General features: G+C 36.6%; 1 protein-coding gene across 25 annotated transcripts in view; it reads left to right on the top strand.

The window, feature by feature from the left end:
• Window positions 1-286: 286 nt before the first annotated feature.
• The window catches only part of LOC18445618 (peptidyl-tRNA hydrolase, mitochondrial), a 35,889-nt gene continuing 11,542 nt past the window's right edge, over window positions 287-24,633 (top strand). For 2 of the 25 annotated variants that reach the window (XR_016045588.1, XR_016045592.1), the window contains exons 1-7: window positions 293-630; window positions 6,988-7,072; window positions 12,036-12,103; window positions 12,215-12,265; window positions 12,421-12,494; window positions 16,395-16,460; window positions 16,548-16,624. Coding sequence is in view for 14 of the 25 variants with exons in the window: in XM_020674357.2 (XP_020530016.1) it covers window positions 472-630; window positions 6,988-7,072; window positions 12,036-12,103; window positions 12,215-12,265; window positions 12,421-12,494; window positions 16,402-16,460; window positions 16,548-16,624; window positions 17,177-17,234 (631 nt within the window). In the remaining 11 variants the exon portion in view is untranslated. Of the gene's footprint in view, window positions 631-6,985; window positions 7,073-11,888; window positions 11,933-12,035; window positions 12,104-12,214; window positions 12,266-12,420; window positions 12,495-13,495; window positions 13,559-16,394; window positions 16,461-16,547; window positions 16,625-17,158; window positions 17,235-18,605; window positions 19,014-24,633 lie in introns of those variants that run through there. The other 23 variants (XR_016045584.1, XR_016045589.1, XR_016045590.1 and 20 more) reach the window with 23 other exon arrangements.

The raw sequence follows: 24,633 nt of genomic DNA, 5'->3' as shown, positions 1-24,633 counted from the left end.
ATTTGATAACTACTTGAAATTTTTTTAAGGGAAAAGTTTATATGGAGCCTAGGCTCTAAACAATCAAATTAGAGCCTATTTCAAAATTTTCACTAGAAGAGGTTGTTTTGCTGCTCAAATTTCATCAAATTGATAATCTCGACATCAAGATGCATTGACATGAAATAAAAATAAATTTAAAGTTTTGAAAATAGTGCATTTTATAAGGCATTTTAAACGATCAATTTTCAAAATTTTCAAATTTTCATTGATCTACTCGTTTTACACTATTTTTGAAGCTTTGGATTTTGGAAATAAAGATGAAAATATAATTTAGAGCGCCGGCTCAATACAAACCGCACCCTTTTATTAATGCTGGATTTTAATAAACATGGAAATGCGACTAGAATATAAAAGTGGCGAAATTTGAGCAAAAACTTCATTGAGGATTTCTTACTTCTTCGCTATTCTCCGTGTTATCTCGGTGAAGAAATGTTGTCTGCAAGGCTTTTTCTCCCCAGAAAAATGCCTGGTCCGTCCTGTCGCCCTCTCCTCGTCTCGGCATGCCCACCTGTTGAGCCCAAACCAAAGCCATGGCTCCTTGTAGGTCTAGGCAATCCTGGCAAGAAGTATGAAGGTACCAGACACAGTGTAAGCTTTGATTCATTGTTCTTTTCTTCTTCTTAGATTCGTTGTTTTATTGCATTGGTTTTTCGTTGTTTTATTTCATCTGCTTTTCTTTGTTGGGTATCTTTGTTTTACTTCTTCCTATGGTGAATGAGCATGACTTTTCTTGCCCACCATATTTATGTGATATTGAAGGTGAATGAGTATGATTTTTCTCGCCCACCATATTTATGTGATATTGAGAGAAGTTCAGAAAGCTCTATTGATTGGAAAAACATCAGTTTTCTTTATGCTTTTCGGGTTATTGACTTTATGTGAATTTAATAGAATGACAGGGGGTTCTATTGCTTAAATCAACTATAATATGCTTCTATGCTTCTTGGATCACTGATTTTGTTGGATTTCGATCTTGTTTTTCTTTGTTGGATTTTCTTTTCTTTTCTCTTTTTGGTTATTCTTGTTGTCGGAAATGATCATGGCTCTTCATACCTATGGTTATTTTGTGTCTTCATTAGCTGGGTCTCTTAGTTTTGCTAGAGCGGAAGAGCCTTCTTTCGATTAAATCGACTTCTAGTCTTTCAGCCATATGTAAAAGAGAATCAGGCCCTAGGTTTTGAAAATCGAAATGTTCATTGCTTTTTTTTTCTCTGAGCTATTGGGATGATAACACTGTGGCCAAATATGCATGCTATTACTGTATTCATTGTTTAGAGCAGTGCTTGAAAAAGCATGATATTCCTCCATTGAATTGTTTTGGAATGGGTGACATGAACCAAACACCCGTTGTATATAAACAAAAGCCATTTATTGAATATAGCAACAATTATATAATGGCATAGTTGCCATTATATCGAGTTTCAAAGTTCACAAAGTAATGGGGATTTGACATTGGCTATAATGTTTGTTATTTCTATTAATGTTTTTGGAGTTTGTGATACCATTAGTTTTGAAAATTTTTCCCTACATCCTTTTCAGCATATACCCATTATATTCATCATATACCCATTATATTCATCACATTATAGTGAAGATACTCCATGGGTTAGAGGTGGGGTGTCGACCGGAAACTCTTTTAGACTTGCTTGAGTTCAATTGGGTTTGGGTACATTGGTTGCTAAGAGAATGGCACATTAAAGGAGGGATTTGACAATGGAGAAATGTACTTCCTCCATAACTAATATTACCCCCTTTTGGATAATTTTGGGGTAATACTTCCATGTTCTTTTTACATGGATTTTTTTTTTCTTGAATGGAGAACTAAAGGAACATATTTATACAAACAATGAAAGGGGCATATAGAGGCCTATCGGACAAAAGATATAAACTGAAGCACTCAATATATGATGTGATACGAATTTCACAGCAATGGTATGTTGCACATAATATTCCATGTGCTATTCTGAGGCCTTCTCGAACCACGATATCTTACCACGAGACCTCCCATCGGAATTTGTAAACAACCTTTCATTTCGATGTCGTAGCTTCTTGGGATAATTGCATTGATTTAAAAAATGAACCGCCCTAGGCTGTTAAGAAGGCTTGGGCGCTTCGCCCAGGCCTAGGCGGTAAAACTGGGCTGTCTGTCCTTGGGCGGCCGCCTAGCGCCTAGCCTTGGGCGTCCGCCTAGGGCCTGCGCCCCACCCAGAGGTGGAAAAAATGATTTTTTTTTTTTTTGTTTTGTTATTTTGAAATATTTAAAGGTTAAGAATGATGGCTTTTAGGTTCATTTGAACCCTAAACCCACTAGAAGCCCCTTTAGACTAAAAAAAACTCCAAAAAACTACATTTCATTGGATCAATCATCAAATCATCGAAGTGTTTCTCCAAGTTTTGGACTTCAAGCAACCAAAGTAAGCACATTTTTTAGATTGCTTGCTTTATTTTGAGATGTCTTCTTCAGGAGTTAGTCGGAGTGGAGATCTGGGTTGGAAATATGGATACAACTGGAATCCAAATGATAAAAATTGTGTTAGTCGTTGGATGTAATTTTTGTGAAAAAGAGACAAAAGGAGGCATAAACCGGTTTAAGAAACATCTTACCGGTATTAAGGGGGATGTTGCCTCTTGTAAAAATGTTCCTGAAGCTGTTAAAGAGGAGATTAAACAATTTTTAAGTTATGTAAAATAAAAACAAGAACAAAATCCTTGTCATAGTTCTATTCTGCTGCTACTAAAAATAGCGATACGCGTTGGAAGTATGGATATAACCCAAAACCAAATGATAAAAATTGTATAAGGTGTAATTTTTCTGAAAAAGATACCAATGGGGGTATTAGCCGATTCAAAAAACACCTTGCTGGTTACCAGTTAAAGGTAATGTTGCTTCTATTACAAAGGTTTTTGAAGTAGTTCGAGATGAGATTAGACATCTTTTGCATTTTGAAGAACCAAAAAAGGATGAAAATAAGCCTTGTTCGATAGAAGTGTCTTCTCCAGCTTCTAGTTATCGAAGTGGTGATCCGGGTTGGAAGTATGGTTATATCCGAAATCAAAATGATAAAAATCGTATTAAATGAAATTATTGTGGAAAGGATATTAATGGGGGTTTTTACCGGTTTAAAATACACCTTGCCGGTATTACGGGGGATGTTGCCCTATATAAAAATGTTCCTGAGGCTATCAAGGAGGAAATTATACAATATTTGAGTTCAGGGAAGCACAAAAAGAAGGGTACAGTAGCCAAGACTCCTAGGGCCTCGTCTGTACAGACGACACATACCAGTAAGAGGAAGGTAAAAGAAGAGGAGGAAGAAGAGGTAGATTCAAAAAAAACAGATGACGATAATCGTTGTATTGAAGAGGGAGATGACTCTGATGATGATGACCTCGACTCTGATGCATATGATGAGGCTTGCGCTATTGATATTCCTTCTGATGATGATGATGATGATTGAAGACTCTTGCCTCTTGGTGCTGAGTGTTGAGTTTGTTGACTGTTGTGTTGAGTCTTTTGACTGTTGACTTTTATTAGACTGTATAGTCTAGTGTTGAGTGACTTAAGTTCATTGACTGTTATGTTGACTTTTGTTAGATTGTATATTTTCTAAATTTCTGTATATTTCAGTTGTGTTGGGTGTTGACTTTTATATGGTTTTACAGATTTTAGTTTTAACAATATGGATTATCAAAATTCTCTTCTCGACTTCTATTTTGTTTTGTTTTTTTTTCAAGTTGGATTGTTGGAATCGTATATTGGGACAATGGGATTTTTATTTTTTTTCAACTAGGCAGCCGCCCAGTTTCTGGACGCCTGCCTAGGAGGCCTAGACCCCCCATGCCACCTAGGACCCGTCTAGTGCTTTTTGATACACTGGATAATTGCTTGACTCCAATTTCTCCCTTTTAAGTAGTGCTTCCTCTTGAAGCAATAGACTTAGATCTTCTGCCATGTGTGGATTTTTGAATTATCACCCTCATGGAATCAAATTGGTCCTTAGATTTTCAGAGATGATGGCAACTTCGTCATCATTCTCCATTTTAACACCAATTCCTTCCAAGTGATCATAATGATCTTTCGCTTTTATTTACCCAAAAAAGACAAGGGTACTTTGCTTTAAGAGAAAATTCTGTGATGGTACCATTATCTTGCTTATGTGCCCGTAATTCTATTTCCAAGAATGCCTTCCTAGCACCGCTTGCTTGTTCGTGCATAGTTACTAACCGATCCTAGCCTTCTTTTTATGTTTCTACATTCCTCATATGGGAGAACATATATAACCCAAATGAGATTTGAATTGCATGTAGAGCCTTGCCATTCTGTTTATTCCATGACACAAGTCTAACATGAACAGTTGGTCTACGTTTAGTCCCATTGACTAGATGCCATATATCTTGTTCTATCAAATAGCTTCTCAATCACACTTTCCAATCTTCATAATTCCTTGTGGTCAAAACTTCGATAACAATGGCACTTGATATCGACATGGAAATATTTTTTCTCTCTCTTTTTTATTCTCTTCTTCGTTTTTCTTTTGTTTTTAGCAATAAAAATCAACTACAAAAAAATAAAAATCAACTACAAAAAAATAAATTGAAGATTGGAAAGAAGAACTGACCTCTAATCATTGAGTCCTGAATCTTAAGACGCTGACTCCGATACCAAGTTGAAAGTATGTGCGGAAGCGTTGGTTGTTGATGACACGATGTGATGCGCACACACAACGAAATTGGGGCGGAAAGAGAACTTTTTATTCTGAAAATCTTTGGCCTCGGTGGGCTGTTACACACTCTCTCTTTCGTACAACTCGCTCTCTCTACAATTTCTCTCTAGGCTCATTGGCCTCTCTTATCTTTATCTCTCTAACTTTTCTCTACACACCCCTTTTTGTCTCTCTCTCTACACATCCCTTGAAGCCCGTCTCTCTCTCTCTCAAACTTCACAAGTAATTTAAAAGTGGCATCTCAAATTCTATTTGTAGCCATGATAGAGATATGATTCATAACATTAAGTCTTGCATGAAATCTCACTTTGAAATTTTGTTTTGTGTATAAAGATCTCTAGAGAAATTTTTTTATACTACTATGCTTGCTCAAAGAAGTTTTTCCTAAAATGGATTAAGATAATGCTGCTGCACCCATGGAAATTCTTAGTAGTAAAAGGTCAAAGTTGTGAAACACACGAGTCAAAGTTGTGAAACGTACTCAATATGCTCAAGCCATTGATGCAATAAATCAGGTGGGTATTCGCTTCTTGGCGAACAGTCAAGAGGGTATGTAGATGTATCCTAAAAATTAAGAACTGCAAGCTATTTATAAGACTAACAGCCGAGGGAGTTGAGGGTTCTTAATTGCACAATCTTCTTGATACCTAAATCTGTGAAGTCCTTTCTGGTCATTTTGTTCTCTTTGGAGGAAGTGTTACTTTGTATAGTACGAAACTGGGTTGTGTTACCTGACCTAGGTGGAAGTAACACGTATTGGTGGCAGTCAGCTCTAAGTTGCAGAAAGTAGAAGCAGGTGCAAGAGCAGCCATTCTTAGAAGGTTCGTTAGGTTTGGGAATGCCTCTGTGGTATGTGTTCCTTGACTGTTAGTCTATATGCTTGTGTTTGGAGGAGTACCGATTCTGAATTAGAGAAAAGCTTGGATAAGGCTAGGCTTCCAAAACGCAGAATCATGTTTCTGGTGTAGGAGACTAGACATAGGTATGATGATGTGGCAAGTAAGCTATAGCCACCATGTATGCGGTGTAGATAATGTCTTATCAATGATTTGACATTGTTGGACATAGCTGGTGGACTTCTTTGCATTTCATTTGACAACTGGGCCTTGATATCATTTTTTAAGAGTGTAGCAAATAACTCAAATGACAAACACATAGATGTACACATATGATGTATGGGGAAAGAATTAAACAGCTGCTACTAGGCTAAAGAGGATATGGTTGCAGTTCCTGACGAAGGCGTGTTCGCAAAGCATTATGAGACTTGCCACATCTTATAATGAATCCTGAACCTATGCTTTTGGTCTTATTGAGGGTATGGCCCTTGATAGAGAAGAATGGGGGAATAGGATATATGTACCCGACCCCAAATAATTGGGATAAAGCTTAGATGATGATGATGACATATTATGAGACTTGGAGGAAATGGATTTGGCCTCTTGGCTTGGAGGCAATGTCCATGTCATGTGAGCATAAAAGCCCTTTTTTCAATGGGTGTAAACTTGTGATTTATCAATGGGAAATTCTACAATTCCGAAGGAAACCACGGTACATTTGCGAATGACCCTCTATCCTAAATTTTATCAAGTGGACTTTAAAATTATTAAATATAAAATTAAGACATTATTCCAATTATGCAGGGTTGGCCATGTGTTGATGGTTCGATATGGAGTGAGGGCCTATTGATGTGGTGACTGCATACCGGGAGGTGGATAGAAAGGGGCCAGCAGGTTGTGAAAATTGTTGGTGTGTAGGGTGCAACCAAAGGGAGGTCTCTGAGTTTCGTCAATGATGGTGGATCACAACCCTAGGAGGACTAATGGAGTGAACCAGTCCCCCTGATGAAGAAAGAGGAAAATGCATGCACAAGCTGCTTATGTTTAGGCATGGCTGCCACAAATAGGTAGATAGAGCAGCTTGTTTAAGTGGTTGACTAATGGTTTGTTGCATACTCACTTTCAGATTGTGTTTCCTTTTCTATCTTCTTATCCATTTTATGATATGTTGGCTATCAAAGTGAGATCTACTGAATATTGTCTCTATCTTTTATCAACACTCTTCTGTTCGTAATGAGTTATTCAATTTATTGGCCTTAGATGTTCCAAATTCTGATGTTAGATTATTTGTTATTTACTAAATCCAGCAACTTAAACAATTTTTATGTGCTCAATGGGGTATGATCTTTTATGATATGCTAGACTATTTTCATTGTTTTGTGCAGGTAGGTTTCGAGATGATAGATACTATAGCGCAAGAAGAAGGAATATTAGTGAGCAGCATTCGCTTTAAGGCACTTGTTGGGAAAGGTTTGTGTACTTTTGTATTATTGCTGAAATGCTTTATTGCAAATAGTTGGAAAAATGAAAACGAAACATTAATTGACTAAGCACATCTACTGAGAGCCCTGACTTTGATTGTAATTATCATGTTATTCAAACATATAGTTCCACAAAGTCGTTAGTAGTGGAAAATCTATTGGTCTCTAATGATGTGTTTATTTTGTGGAAGCCGCTTCCAAGAGCCACAATGTCCATAATTGTAGCACTTACCTAGTTTGTTATGGGGGAAGTGCGATGTTGTTTTGGAAGCTGTTGAAAACGAGGGAAGTGCGGTGCTATTTTGGAAGCTACTACTTCCAGCCTCTTCCAAAACAACATTAAAATATGCTGTTTTGGGGAAGCCGTGGCTTCCATGCTATCCCATAGAACCCACAACATCTGGAGTTGGTGGAAGAGGCTGCTTTGGTAGCCGCCTCTTCCACTAGTCAAACACTCATAAATGCTTCTTAAAAATGTTGATTATTAATTACAATTGAGAAACAAACCTCGGTTTGTGTGATTCACTTCATCCTACAATATGATGCTTGGTCAAATAACCCTGTTCCTTGAGATTGGAGGTTCATTCGTGGACTCTTTGGTTCTTGCAGCCGAGGCTAATGTTGTTGAGTTTATTATTCTTTGAGGAAAGAAATTTACTTTTGACTTGGGTGTTTTTGAGGAAGGAAGCTTTTGTGTTGTTTTACCCCCATGAGTGTATTTTTAATCTAATTATTGTGCTTATTTTATTTTTTTGGGGGACTGGGTATGTAAGTACTCAAATTTCTTTTTTGAAGAGAAATATATAAGTGAAATTATTAAAAAAACCTTCATTTTGTTTCATATCTCTTTTCTTGATCATGTCGTTGTATTCCATGAAAGTTATTTTTTTTTTGGCAGCAGTAAGACGTGGAACCCATCTTTTGGAAGGTTTCTTTCTGATGATAAGAACACTATCCAGACCCTGTTCCAAAAAATAACATCCTCTGTTATTTTCTGGGCCTTCCACCATAAACAATTCGTGGGTATCTTTGCCTCCTTCTTTATTCGAGATTGGGATTAACTTCTTTATCTTAGTCATCACAGGAGCATAAATACCCCTCTATGGATTCCTCCCTCAGATAGCCATATAAAGCTTAACTTTGATGGATTCTCCATTGGAAACCCTGGTTCGGCAGACATCGGGGGAGTGTTTAAAAATCATGGAGGAGTCCTCACCTACTCAGAATACATATGAACTAAAGACTTGCAAACAACAGAAGCCTTGGCTAAGCTAACTAGAATCAAGCTTTTTAACCATTCTTGGGGGTAGAATCTTACAGATTGAAGGAGACACCAAAAACATCCTATGGTGGGGTTTTGGTAAAAGAGACCCACCTTGGTATTTGGGCCATATATTTGATGAGATCGATCACTTATATAGGGACTTGAAAGTCGCTTGGAGGCACACTCGAAGAACCGCAAACGCAACCGCAGATGCACTTGCTAAAGAAGCGGCCTGGCAACATATCTAACAGACCGTTTATCTTTAGATAACCTGTGTAAAAGGGTATCATTATAAGCCCTAACCTTTATTCTGTTGTCCTTTTTCTCTACTTTTGTTATAGTGCGCGAATAGGGCCAAAACTCTAAACTATCCTTTTGTCCGCTTTTGTAATTGGGCATATGTATAAGCCCCCCTCTGCTGTCGTGTAACTCTTTGTAGTGTAAGTCTCTGCTGGTCCTCCGCCCAGGGACCACGATGCTGTTGAGGACATGCTTGGTGGCCTCACAGTATTGACAAAACTCATGTATTTTGTTTTATTTAATGTTAACTTCTATCAAAAAAAAAAAACAAGAACCTTTTAGTTTCTATCCTCTAGGCATCGTTTCTGGATATGGCATGCAGTTTTTTGCTTGAATGAAATGAAAGGAATTTCAATCATTCCATAATAACCTTTTATTTGATGACTTTTAGTGTCCCAGTCTTTATTTTGTATTATAATAATAAAATTGGATGCCCAGTCGGATTGGTCAATTTTTAATCTAAAACTGTAGAAAGCATACAAATTTTAAAAATGTAGAAAATGGAAAAATATCTTAAAAACAATAAAATATTCTAAAAAATTGAGGTAATTTTCAGGGACAAAATAAAAAATGTAAAAAAGTGACGAGGTTTGAGGGCAACCATTCAAACATTAAGCATTAAGGCAATGATCAATTAAACCTCAAGGCAAGTTACCACTCCTCCATTGAGTAACAAACATACGAGTTTACTAGAATCCAATTCCAAAATAAAAAAAATTTGATTGCAAAGTGAAAGCACTTAAACATTATCATCATCATCATTCATGCCTTATCTAAATTATTTGGGGTCGGCTATATGAATCCTGTTCTTCTATTATCCGTTCTTCTCTATCAAGGGCTATACCCTCACTAAGATCAAAAGCCACCATATTTTTTTTCACTACTTAATCCTAACTGTGACTTGGAGACTCGTTTGGCTTTTTATGAGCAGCCCGTTGATTTACAATCAGTCTTTTTGTGGTCAGCGATTCACCTCTGTTGGGCACCTCAGAAAATTACAAAATTAAGGAAAACCGAAGTAGAAAGACACAAAAAAGCATGACCTTGCAAATTATATGATTTCACTCATCTTATGTGTATTGTGGGGCTTTTACTTGATTCTTGCTCTGATCTCAAGGACCTTTTAGTCTGCTCGAGAATTTCTTCACTTTCGCTTACTTCTTCAAACTCGACACCTTAGCTTATGAGCCAAGGGTTGAAGCTTGGGCTTCTCTCTCTTCACTTAGTTTTATCTCTAGAGCTCTCCCTTAGTACACTCACCTCAATAGTCTCTCTAAAAAGCCCCAAGTATGGGGTATTTATAGGCCACAAGGGGTTAAATTTGGGTTAGCTCTTGTTTTATTATAGAATAGGCAAGTTACCATGAAAAACAACCAAAGTTTCCAAATTTTTCCCATGGTTTCGAGGACTTTATATATTACTTAGTGAAGTGATTGATTTCATGCTTATTATGCCAATTTGGCATGGTGTTTTGCCAAATTTTCTCCATAAGTTGGTGGATAATTGAATTGTGTATCATATGGCTCATACCCCGTTAAAAACAATTCTTGAATTTATCTAGTTTTGGACATAGTTACAGGGAGCCGAAGCTAGAACGGCTTCGGGGTTGGGAGTGGGCACGTTGGATAGAATGGTGTTTGAAGCTCCGACACTTTTAGATCGAGCTCCGTAGAGAGTATTTAGCCAGGAGCTGGATCCCATATATTAACGATCTCTCTCCGAACGCTCATGGGATCTGGATCCCATTTTTCAAGGGCCGTCTTTCCCACTTCTCATGGGATTTCGATCCCAGATACCCAGGGACCACAATCCGTATAAATTGGGGTCCTCGATTCATAAATATAAAGGATCGCTGTCCCAACGCTCATGAAAACGAGATCCAATTGTGCAATTAACGGATTCCATCTTTCCCTTGTGTTAAACTCTTTAGTTATTTTGATTCTTGATATTGTTTATATATTTTACAACTCTTGTAGCAATCTAAGTAATTTAATTCTTGATGTTTGGGATCAATACATTATAAGGATGGAGATCTACAAATATAGGGATTGAGATCCTAATAAGGATAGAGATCCACAAATGTTGGGAGTGAGATCCCTGAATCAAGATCCACAAATGGAGGGATCAAGCACCATGATTGGGGGGGGGATCCAAGTCCCTATGAATAAGGAATCGAGATTCTGTGGAATAGGCACGTACTCCCTAAAAATAAGCAAGTTTCGGTTAAGATCCCGGTTTCAAAGCTTGGGATCTGGATCCTGGAGTCAGAACCATGCCCTCTAGGGGCGCTTCCAGTAACGATGGCTCTGGAACTAACGTCACCCATTATTTACTCTGCAACAGGTCCCATTTTTCTCCCAAGTTGATAATTAATGTGCATGCAAATTTTGAAGTGATTCGTTTCAATAGTTATATGAGTTTGTAAGGCATAGTTTGCACTTGTCAGGTACAAGGCCAATAGTCATTTGCATTAGTTTGCAAGGTTATTTTAAGTTTATTTGTTGTGGAATAGGATAATTAAGTCAAAAGTAATGATGATCAGGTTTTCAAACGAGAGAAATTTCCCTTTGACTGTTTAAGAAGAGCATATGGAGGATGATTCTTTTGCAATGATCCTTGGTTCGAGGAGGTGGATCTCTTTGAGTGGATTGTAATAATATTTGCCCATTTGATGTAGGTGAGACCAAAACCAGGTGACTTGGTAGATTTAAGCTCCATTATACTTTGAGGCTCATATGGGTAGATCTTGATGTATTTCAGTCATTTCCTGGGGCTGTTTGATGCAACCTTGGCCAGGTATCAATTACCTCAATTAATTCTTAGTTTCCCCTAGACACTAAGGATGAGTGCCTAATGTGATTAAATGGGAATACAGGGAGGCTACATGTAGCAGATCTATAGTTGAGGTTTGTGAGGATAAGCTCATCTCCTCCTTTCACATCCTTTGCGATGGAAATGAGGAGGATGTGTATTGTGTAACTCTTGATTTGTCCCGTCTTATCTGAGATAACGACTCACGTTTTCTTCTTTTTTCTGTTGTTGTTTACTCTCTTATGTTTTTTTTGTTTTTTGTTTTTTGTTTTTTTTTGGGAAAAATGTTGTGAAAGAAAAAGGGTGGATGTTCTTGTGCTCTATTGAGACTTGGTTGTATGAATTCGTCCTCTATCCCTGTGCACACCAATTTTATAAAGTGTTAACTGATGAATCACTTGCTAATTATTTGTTTTCTTTGTGATCTTAGTGTCTGTGATATTTAATAGCACCAATTAACAAGGAAGGTTAAAGGTGATCTTTTGCACGACAATTTACTTTTATGAGAGAGTGCATCTTATGCTATGGTTTTCTCATGTTCTCTATATTTGAAATTCTCCATGTTGGATATTGATAGGTTCCATTGGGGGTGTTCCTGTATTGCTTGCTAAACCACAAACGTTTATGAATGCAAGTGGTGAATCTGTAAGTATCCTGTTTCATTGGGTGCTGTTGGTTGTCATGTGATCACATATGCCTACTCTTTATTCTGGAAACTAGTTGTTTGAATTAACTTTTCTGATGTTTTATTTTAAGGTTGGATCCATCGTTTCGTATTTCAACATACCTCTTAATCAAGTGCTTGTGGTAAGGTGTTTGCCTTTTCAGAATGGTTTCTTCTCCTTTTGTCTTCTTTTTCTAATCTTCATACCTTAATTTCCATTGTCATTTTGGATTGCATTTAGCAGCACCCCTAGATTTTTCTTCTTATTGTCAAATGCATACCTTTTGTTTTTTTGTAGATATTCGATGATTTAGATTTGCCTTTTGCAAAATTGCGTATGCTCCCAAAAGGCGGACATGGTGGACATAATGGGTATGTATTTCTTGACTTGTCCTTTCTTTAGAACTGAACCATTTTAAAATTTCTGAAGTATTTCCTAGCCATTCTTCACATCTTTCCATGAAAGAAATTGTGTTTTGTCCTTTATTTTAGCTCATTTTGGATGATATGCTTTTCGACACTGTGCTTATGTGGCAAGTTTTAGATTTCTTTCAATAAGTAGTCTGGGTTGGTCAGTTGTTGAACATGTTTGATTGCCCAAGGTGTATGCAATCGTTTCGTATATTTTCTCGTCGATCCCTCAACTATCAGATGTTAACAAGGGACAATGTGAGGGTTATGTTTCACTGCTCAACACCTGTTGAAAAATTTGATGCACTTTAAATGAAGGAACAGCACCCCCACTGTCTGTTGTTGACTTTGGAAGGTCCAGGAGAAAAGGGGAAGTATGCAAGCACTTACCGTGAACCATACTTTGTTTAAGAATTAAGAATTAGGGTAGCTTAGTGATGTAACATATGATCAGCTGGCCAGTGAACCGAAACGTCCTACATGGGCACCATATTCGGTCATGTAAAAACGCACCCGTCTAGGTGCCCTCTTGGCATCTTGCCACCTAGTGTTCGTCTTGCCCAAGGGTGGAAAAATTCTCTTGGGCAAGGGCAACATAGTCATTTCCCCCCCTAAAAAGAAAGGGAAAGAGAGGGAAAAAAGGAAGGGGGGGGTGGCTTGTGTATAGCTTTTGAGAGAGGAAAACATATAAAAAAAAAAAAAAATTTTGTGATATTTTTCAAGATTGGAAAATATTTGTACTTTTGGTCTCTTGCAAAATTGAAAATTATAGAAGCTGATAGTTTTTGAGACTTGATGTAGTGTTATAAGAGGTGTATCGGGCAACCATAGCTCGTGGAATCGAGCCAATTTCAAGTTTTGATTTCAATCTTCCATAGTTTTTGACTTTTTGCAATTTAATTTTGAGTTTAAACCTCATGTATATATGTAATTATTAATTAATGGATTTTGTATTTCTTTAGGTACTTGGCCGAATCTGCTTTCTTAAATTTGAACAACACTAAACGAATCTAGAGTTTCAGAAGGTAATCTTCTAACATGACCAAATAAACAACTTTTAGTTAGTTGATCATGCAATCTAGGAACGTGCCTTACTGTTTAGAAGCTTAGACTTTGAATCTAGAACTGGTTGAAATCCATTAGAAACTGGGGTTCAAGTTTATAGATGGAATTACTTTTTGGGAATTCAAATTATCTTTTGGTTTTATGGTGGGCAGATGTTTCCTTTTAGGGTCTCTATGGATTATGAATGGGAACAAGTGGTAATCTTATTTAGGGGTGGAAGAAGAAAGGGGGGGGTTGGGGGTTGGTGGGGCGTGGTGTCAAGGCAAGGCACAAGAAGAGAGCAAGGGGAAAAAGAAGAAGGGAGAAGAAGGGAGAAAAATAAAAAGAATAAGAGAAGGGAGAAGGAGACTGCAGAGAAAAAGAAAAGGACGGGAAGGAGAAACAGAAAAGGGTTAAAGGTTCCTTGGAAGGGAGGGGTCCTCCTAGGAGCGAGAGATGGCTCAGATTTGCAAAAACATGGATTGTTAGAAGCTCCTTATGGTTGGGATCGTCGTCCGTACGATCCTATATCAAGGAAGCACGATCCTTTTCACAAGGAAGCGCGATTCCATGAGGAAGGAATCACAATATTATGTTTTAAGGGATCGAGAATGATTCGTGGGTTCAGAATACCATTGGGCACAAACCTGAATCAGTGCATATGAATCAGTGCCTAATAGAGAAAACATCATATGCACTGCATCATACACTTGAGAACTGCGGTTCAAACCTACGGGGACAAGGATGACAATATAGGGATCCACGTTCCATCCAAGATCTATTGCTGGAATCGTGGGATCGAGGTTCTGAAGCGGGTCCGTGATCTTTCCTACGAGGTTCCAGCAACTATGGTTCGGAGTTACCAAGCCTTCAAAATAGCCTTCAATCAAAAGGGACAAAGGGGGGGTTTTGTCAAACTTTTCTCAAATGAAGTAGTTACCAAAGATGCTGGATGAAAGATGCTGGATGTCGCCCTTTCCTTGTTTTATACATATGTAACATAAATGAAACTCAAATACCCTTTCTATGAGAAATAATAAAAGGACACAGCTACCTTTTAAGTCTAGTAAACAAATAATTGAAATTAAATAAGTGTCCTGTTTCCACCAAGGGAGTAAATAAAATTATATTTAATCTGTTCCCTTTACCGTGCACAGCCAATCAATGGAGGGCCACAATGACCTCATGACTAGGACTACTAAAAAGGTTAGGAACGGCAGATTTCGCTGCTGACTTGCCACTGTCAAACAATATATTGTGCAAGACTTAAAAATTGGTTTGCGAACAAAAATGTACTTAAATATTGGTTTGTAAACAACAATTTAAGCCAAACTACAACCAATATGCAAATGAAAATGTTCCTTTATGCGCCTACTCTAAACGAGATAATATCAAAAGACTTATTTCTGCATCCGTAGGTAATACCAAATTTGTTATTTTTCTTATCGTTCAATAATGCTTTCGTAGACACAGAATGTTTTCAAGTTCATCTTCAGGCCAAAACACTCGAAATGCCTTAGGAAGCCTTAAAACACGTGTATCTTATCAGCACAAAACTTCAGAAATTTTAGCCACATCCAACGATATTGTAGGAAATTCCATAAGTTCTCCAGTGGGACAAGAATTTTCTCAATTTAAATAAGCAGTAGAAAGCTACAGATGAGACTAACTAATTTTGAGATTTCGGTCAGGTCTTCGCATGCTACTTCTCTGGCACATGGCAACAAGTGCTACAGTTTCAGCTGCATGGCATGCCATGGGCCTAAGTATATATTACAAAAAGAAGAAGTATCCCCTCCACATCATGTGGACTGGTGGAAGGGTGCTTGTGCACCCTTCCAACCATTGAGATTTCCCATAGCCATAAATTAATTTCATATTTGATTTTTTTATTTTTATTTAAATACGATACCATCTGAATTTTGGGGTGGAGGTTTATTTCTCTAAAGAGAACTAAATAAAGCATTAAAAAATATATTTTAGATAAAAAAGGCCAAAGTAACCCTAAATTTATTTTGAATAATGTTCTTTATTGACAATATTTTTATTTTATTCTATGTAAAAAAATGAATCTAAAACCAAAATTTCAGATTAATATCATTTTTACATAAAAATCAAAGATAAAAAACGAAGTTGATTTTTAGCCCTTGGATGAGGCTGGTTCAATTTGAACCATTACTTAAAAGGCAGTCCTTTGATGAGGCTGGTTCAACAAGCTGTGGACCCAATAGTAACCCTTACCAAAAATTGATATTTCGCACTAAATCAATATTTTAATTTAGGTAGTTCTGTATGATTTCAGAACATAGCTGTTTGATATTTTTCTACTTGAAAGGAGATTCGATTGGGTGACATTTGGATGATATTTTGATGCCTTGTGCGGATTATGTCAAACAATGGGCAGTATTAGGGATTCGTGTTTTATTTTTTTATTTTTTTTTCTGAAGATAGAGTCATCAATAATCTGCATGCTTTTCATTGGTGGAGAACAACCAATATTAACATAGAGGTGTTGATTTTATTTTCTTGTTGAGCTGGCCTTTAAATTGATGTATGATGTATGCTGTCTAGGAATATAATGATAAATTAAGTATCCAGATGTCAGTGGTGACTTAATGAATCACTATCTCCTTCAACTGTCATTGAGGCTGATCGCTGGCTTTTGCCAGTGATTTCCTTAATGGACTATGATTTTCTATAATCTAGTGGGCTATGTTATACTTCCCCTTGAGTATATTCTCCACATTCTACTCAAGTATTGAGTGAATCAGAGAGAAGCATTTTAAGGAACTCTCCAACATTGTCTAATTTTCTTAGCTCGCAGGATGAGGAGTGTAATTGACCACTTCAAAGGTAGCAGGGAATTTCCACGTTTACGAATAGGTAAGTGACGTGCATGACATTCTTTAAGATGATGGTGATGCTTTTTGGAAAAGCACAATCTTATGCGATCTTGATACTATTTTTAAGGCATTGGACGGCCACCCGGGAAAATGGATCCCGTGAACTTCGTTCTTCGACCATTCACGAGGCATGAGCGCGAGGAGGTAAATGCCCCTTTCAAAATGGTTTACTTTTCATTTGGCTGTTACAAACACATTGATCATTCTTTCTTCTTTCTTTGCTGTCTTTATTCTTCAATTCTTCATTTAGATACTAATGCATTTAGTATAGCGATAAACAAATATTATTGTCAGAGAATCTAAAGAGAGAAAAGAGAAAAGAAAAAAGGGAAAAAGAAGAGAGATATGAGAGACGTATGAGAGAGAAGAGAGTGATGTGGTGTTAAAAACTAACCCCTCAGGCACCTCTTAAACTACTTATACACTATTAAAAAATATGAAAGGGCAAAACTTCACATACAAAATATTAAATGACCCTTAGTTCATAGAATTTAGATGAAAGGACTTCTAACACTCCCCCTCAAGCTAGAACATAAATGTGGCCCCTACACAACGTGGAACAAATTGTTTGAACATATTACGACCAAGGAAGGCCTTTGGGGAAGATGTCTGCCATTTGATTTGATATATGGAGTAGACACCTACTAACTAGCAACTTTCTCTCGGATAAAATGACAGTCTACTTCAATATGCTAGGTCCTTTCATGGAACCCTGGATTGCTGACTGCAATACATCTTCGTAGGTTCAACAACAGTAAGCTCCATCTCTTTCATTAGTGTTTTCAGTCATATTAATTTATATATAGTGTGTGCAATTGTTCTATATTCAATCTCTACATTAGATCTAGCTATAGCATTTTATTTTTTTGCTTCTCCAATTTACCATGTTTCCACTATTAAATGTGCAATAACTTGTGGTAGACCACTTGTTAGATGGTGAACTATCCAACCAACATCTGAATAACTTTCAATTTTTAAATGATTATTTGGCTTCTAAAGTCAAACCTCGACCTGGGGCCCATTTCAGATACCTTAAAATTCTACAAACAACATCCCAGTGAGGAATCCTCGGAGTATGCATAAATTGACTCACAATGCTTATTGCAAAGGCAATATCAGGCCTCGCGATGGTCAGATAAATCAGACTGCCTATGATTCTTCTATACCTTCCTAAATCCTCAAACAACTCCCCCTGATTAGGCAATACTTTTGCATTTGAATCCATAGGCGAATCCACTAGTCTAGCACCCAACAATTCAGTTTCTGCCAACAAATTAATCACATATTTTCTTTGAGACAATCTAATGACATGCTTTGATCGAGCTACTTCAATTCCAAGAAAATACCTTAGCTGACCTAAATCTTTCATCTGAACATATTGTGTTAAATGTCTCTTCAAATGACTGATTCCGTGTTGGTCATTGCTAGTAACAACATCATCATCAACATAGACAACTAAAACAATTATTTTGGAGTTATTTTTTTTTAAATAAACACTGAATGATCTGCACCAAAATCCATATGCTGTAACAATTTTAATGAATTTTTCAATCCATGCATATGGGAGTTGGGTCAGACCATACATGACTTACACGCTTTATCTGACTCCCCTTGAGCGACAAACCTTACTTCATGTACGCCTCTTCTTGTAAATCACCATGGATAAAAGTATTCTTGACATCAAGTTGCCACAATGGCCATCCCTTCTTGCCAGCCACAGATAGAACCACTTGAACTGAATTAAGTTTAACAACGGGGACAAATGTTTTATAGTAGTCAATGCGAAATTTTTGTATGTACCCCTTGGCTACCAATCTGCCTTTTAATCTTTCTATATTGCCATCAGGTTGATATTTGAATGCATAAACCCATGGACACCCAGTAACCTTTTTCCAGTTGATAAATTAGTGAGTTCTATGTGCCATTTGAATGCAGTGCATCCATCTCCTCTTCAGTGCTTTCTTCCACCAGGTATGAGAAAGTGCTTCTTGATAGGTCTTAGGAACATAAATTGATGAAAGGGCTATAGCAAAACTTTGGTTTGATGGAGACAAATTTGTAAACGTACGAAAATGTGCATTCGGATGTTGAGTACAAGACCTAATATCTTTACATATCATAATAGGTGCATCATAAGAAGGAAGTGGATTAGTAGACGGAGATGATGATTGGGTGGCTGGCGGACTCGGTGGGCGATGTCTTGCATTTTTCTTTTGGTGTAAACTTCTATGGGCTGCTCCTGAGAGACATCATAATGTGTAAATGTACTAGATTCAGTGGAGTTAGGCAATTGGCATTAAGGCGAAGTATCAGCAAGAATAGAAATAGGAATCATAGAAGGCAAGGACTTTGAGACTTCTTCAGAAGTAGGATAACAGATATTTGTATCAACCACACAACTCTCTTCTAAAAGCAGGAGTATTTTCAACATAATTAACCTTGGAGAGAAGAGAAAGGAAAGGGGAAGATGAGAAGATCAGATATGCTTTGATACAATGTCAGAGAATATTGGAGAGAAGAGAAAAGAGAAAAAGAAGAGAGAAGAAAGAGATATGAGACATGAGAGATATATATGTGAGAGATGTGTGAGAGAGAAGAGAGTGACGTCAGGTTAAGTAATAATCCCTCACACACCCTCTTGAACTACTTATATATTATTAAAAATTATGAAAGGGCAAAACTGGCCATACAAAATATGAAAGGACACTTTGCTCTTAGGACATAGATAAAAGGACTTTCAACAATTATCATTTGTGTATGGCTTGTACTAGTATTTATTTCTGATATTACGTGTGAGTTTACACATGCATGCATATGTGCATATGGGTATATGAATGTCCTCGTACATGCATTTATTCAGACGCACATTTCACTGTATACTAGTAAATATTATGAAATTTTGAGCACAACTTTCTGGTGCAATTTTGAGTACATCCCTACCCAACTTTTTGATAAACTATTATGTCTCTTATAGGATTAGCTGAAATATGCTTTTGTTTCTTTGATCTTTTCATTACTTGTGTGCGTGCATGTCTGTGTTTGTGTGCACACCTGTTCTTCATTTGCTGAGGGTATATGGCATAGATAATGTATTAACTAGTTGAACTCACGTGCTTTGCCTATGTATTTAAGTGCGTTAAGCATCCAATGAAAATTAGAAATATTTTTAAATTTTAAAGTACAACAATAAGGAAATAAATAGAAAGAAACCACCATGATTCTTGGAATGCCTTAGTTCTCTAGTCAATCCTTTGGAAAATTTCATCTTAATAAGGTCATGAAAGCAAAATTAAAATATATAATGGCTTTTTTGAAGTTCAAGAAAAATAAATAGATGAAGCATATGGTTTATAAGGAGACTGGTACACAATCTGTGAGTTTCGTATTTGTATGTAGAATAGATAAGGAACAAGTGAGAGAGAGTTGACAGATTCATGTTCAGTTTCTTTTCAGATTTGTATTGAGTTTCTGTTGAAAATGAAAGAGTCCAAATGAGCCCTCCTGGCAAGGTTGGGAAAAAAAATCCTTGCTTGTCATTGTCTTCTTTTGTGATTTCCTTTCATTGTGCTTTTTTGGCTCCTATATTTGTTATCATTGTGCAAGTTCCAATCCAGTGGGTGGGTAGGACATATGTAAGTTTTGCGGGTTTTTGGACATTGACTGGTTGTGGTGGTCAATTTGGTGTGAGAGAAGCATGTTAGAAATGAGAAGAGCAGAGATACTTAAATGTGAGATGTTCAAGCCAAATTGGACTCTTCATGTGGGGATTGGCTCAGGCAGGGATCTTAGAAGCTAGTGATGTGGCTGAGTAACCAAAATCTCATGAAAAATCCTTTCTACCATGTGCTTTGAATGAAAACCCTTCGAGTGTCAATATTGCTGACATATAGATTCACTAGATAACCAACAAAAGAAGCAGGAGTGAAATTTACCTCTTTGAATTTTTTGAACAACATAACCAAGGTTTTAAAGATCGTTGATATGGATCGGAATCTCCTGATCCGGATTAGGAATCTTTGGGATCGATTCAGTTCCGCTTATATATTGACAACTGTCTGGTTCCCTTTATGAACCAACTGGTTCTCCGATAAAACCGGCCGGTTCTGTCAAGAATTGGCCAATTCTGCTGGGACAGAACCGGCGGCCCCACCTTTATTTCATTTTATAATATTTATTTTTCCTTTTACTTTACTCTTTTGCAAAGGGCCCATCACGCTTCTCTTTCTAAGCCTTTTCCCGAGTCCATGTGCTTAACAGCCGCCCATCCCGTGAAGCATTTTATATTGCCCACTCCTCCATTCTCTTCCTATCCTCCACGATGTGGAATAATACAACTCCCTTCCTTTTACAACTTATAACACCCAAATCATGAACCACTTCGTTCTCCATGGGCTTTATTGCTACTTTTTCCTCGAACTCAAAGAAAATTGGCGTCCATCTCTCTCTCTCTCTCTATCTCTTTTCGTTAACAAACTAATGGTTTATTACTGCTTTTTACTCATGGTCAAAGAAATTTGGCGTTCATCTTTCTCTCTCTCTTCACAAACAACCTATTGCTTTATTGCTACTTTTTCATCAAGCTCAAAGAAATTTGGGGTTCATCTCTCTCTCTCTCTTCTAACAACCTATTCTACTAACTATTCGATATAGCTTCTTTCAAAAACCAAAACTCTGCTTTTGGATAATTTAAAACTCCAATTAGTAGCTAAAACATCAATTTGAATTTCCCATTTTTTCTCTCTATTATCTACATTTTCAATGTCGAGTTTAACTTTTCCATTCGTGTTAGTTTTTGGCTGATGGAATTCACCTCCCCTTCTATTCTAGTACTGGTCTTTTCTTGCCACGGAGTTGACAATACTTGAAAATAGTTATATATCTAAGATTTTGAAAAATGCCGATCTAGATTGGTAGTGCTTGATGAATTTAGGATGGTTTGATTAATTTCTTTAGACGGATCATTAGAGAGAAATTTAATACGAAATCTCTTGAGAGATAAAACATTAAATAATTAACTCAATAAGTTAAAGTGCAAGTGGCATTGGAGGTTATAACAATACAAAAATTAAAATTTTGAGTGAGAGGGATCCATTTTATTACCATGAGTTGCATTATAAAACTTCATTTTGATGATAAAATGAATGTAATGGACAAGAAACACTCACATATGAGACAGGTTCTCAGCATTTACGTAACTTTTATAAAACAATTGAAAACCATGATGCAAATACCACTATTTTTTTTAGGGAAACCTAAAACGCTAGATTTTTAAGAAATTTTACTATTTTTTGAAAAAATTTTGAGTCCAAAACCGGCTGATCTGGTCAATTCTCTGATGCCAATCGCTGATCCACCGTTCCAAACCGGCTTTAGGGGTGGCTGTTCTGGGTCACCAATCTGTTTTTTAAAACCTTGAACATAACTTTTGGAATGCTCAAATGTAGTTGATTGCTTTTAATTTAGATTGATGCCAAAGAGGGGAAGATTTTAAATCGTGGCCATAATGGGTTGTTTGGGACCTTGTATACAGAAATCCTGTGTTTTTTTCTCAATACTTGGTTTTGTTGATTCTTGTGTATATAAAGCTGGTTTTGATGGCTGGCTGCTTGAAGAACCCAATATATATAAAAGCTGGTATTTTACCCTGTTTGGTGCTATGAAGATGAAAATCAGGTTTTGGCTGTTTGTTGTTATGCAATTTAGCCATTAATTCTTTAAGTTGATGATTTCGTACTAATACATGGCCAATAAAAAATATTTTTTGGGAATAAGTTATCAATAATGTAAGAAATAAATTTGGCAGTTCGGATCATATTTTCAGTATTTTTATAGGTTGAATTATTATTCTTTCTCTCGCTCTCGCTCTCTCTCTCTCTCTCTCTCTCTCTCTCTCTCTTTCTTTATGTACACGACATGTATTACATTATATCCGTAACATTGCATCTCATCAGATAACGAAAAAGTTTACGAAGTAAGATAAGAAAAAGTTAAATACAAATTCCCTTAGATGTCCAAAAGTACAGTTCACATAGGTTTTGATCACTAAACACAAATGATATTAATGAAACTAAATTATTCTTTAGGCTGCGCTATGCCATGCCCCCTGCGAAAACTTGATCCATTAGCTGCATAGGAGGCAAAAACAACGTCGAACAACTTCCCTTCAACTTCATTAGCCTGTGCAAATACAATTTGTAAAGGTTCAATAGTTGTCTCAGCATGTGGGTTTTTTAAAGTAAAAATTGGACCTGTATTTGAAATTTACCTGAAAATACTCATCTCAATGAGGCCCAATTATTCTCTTAGTACCTTCATCAAATGGAAACCAATTTTTTGAAGGAGCTCTTTAACATTTCTATACTTGTACTTAAAACATTTGACTCTGACTTGTAGCATATATATGCGAAATACTGGTCGATACTCCTCACACATGAAGCTGTATATTTCTTTCCAATCCTTCTTCTGCAAGTTTGTCGCACACATTTCTATCATACCCTTGAACAAAGTTTTGTGATGTTTGGGATTCCATTTGACATAGTTTATTTCTTCGCCATTTGGAAGAGTAACATGAACGACGACCATCTTGGTTTTTAAAATTATATACATGAAACTCGCTGAGACTACGAACATTTATTAGCATTCGGCATAATGAAAGCATTAATATAGGCAACACAAAATTGTCTGAAAGAAGTTTTCTTAAGAAATGCATCACAATAGATCAAAGTGCATACATATAGATACACAAGTTCATGTAACTATGCAATTTACATTATCCTCATATTGTCTTAACTAGAAAGAAGAAGATTGTCATAACAATCATGGCCTTTGAGGGCCTCTTCCAAACAAAACCACAACCATCCATGTTCATGATAGTATTTTGTGCCCCGAGATTAATATTAATATAGGTATGTGTTGGGCGATCATCTTTGTGATATTTATGGAAGCGTTCCTCTGCTTCTTGAAATGTTCGTGTCAAACAATGGATAGCTCTAAACCATCCACTTGACGGTTACACACCGCCCAAGTTCTATAAATCCTTGGAACGTGTCCCACAAACACTACATAATAGCGGTGTTGTTACATTGTCTGGCAGTTACAACCAAAAAATGATTCATATATATGTAAATCATCATATCCTCTTCTTGCTTTTACTAGTTAGATAATCCAATCAAAACATAAATGATTCACTGTTAAACATAAACGATTTATGATATTTATGCATAAATTGATTACTATCCATTAGCTGAGAGCATTCTTCAAACACTCTATAAGCATTCCTCAAAAAAATGAACTGCACTCGAATAATAGAAACAATGAACTACACTCCATAAGCATTCCTCAATCAAACAAAAAAATGAACTGCATTTTGTAATCATTCCTCAAAAAAATGAACTACACTCCAATAATAGAAAGATTTAGTCATTGCCTCTAACAAACAAAGAGGAAATAGTTTACAAAATAACATGATCATAGTAAAGTTCTACAAAGACAAACAAACCCAACCATAGAATGTCTTAGTTTTCCAGAAGAGGGACGATTGAGTCGAATTGAAGTTTGCAGATTACAACACTAATTTCAATTGATTGTTTGTTGTGGGAAACTAAAATATTTTATGGTTGGGTTTGTTTCTCTTTGTAGAACTTTACCATGCTCATGTTATTTTGTGAACTATTTCCTCTTTGTTTGTTAGAGGCAATGTCTCAATGTTTTTATTATTAGAGTGTAGTTCATTTTTTTGAGGAGTGCTTATGGAGTGTTTGAGGAATGCTTATGGAGTGTAGTTCATTTTTTTGTTGGTTTGAGGAATGCTTATGGAGTGTAGTTCATTGTTTCTATTATTGGAGTGTAGTTCATTGTTTTGAGGAATGCTCATGGAGTGTAGTTCATTGTTTCTATTATTGGAGTGTAGTTCATTGTTTTGAGGAATGCTCATGGAGTGTTTGAGGAATGCTCCCAGCTAATGGATAGTAATCAATTTATGTATAAATATCATAAATCATTTATGTTTAATTGTGAATCATTAATGTTTTGATTGGATTATCTAACTAGCAAAATCAAGAAGAGGATATGATGATTTACATATATGTGAATCATTTTTTGGTTGTAACTGCTAGACAATGCAACAACACCGCTGTTATGTAGTGTTTGTGGGA

The sequence above is a fragment of the Amborella trichopoda genome, chromosome 12, assembly GCF_054954075.1.
Source record: "Amborella trichopoda isolate Santa Cruz 75 chromosome 12, AtrichopodaSantaCruz75HAP2 v2.0, whole genome shotgun sequence".
NCBI classification, from domain to species: Eukaryota; Viridiplantae; Streptophyta; class Magnoliopsida; order Amborellales; family Amborellaceae; genus Amborella; species Amborella trichopoda.
This window is presented reverse-complemented; position numbering and strand designations above follow the sequence as displayed.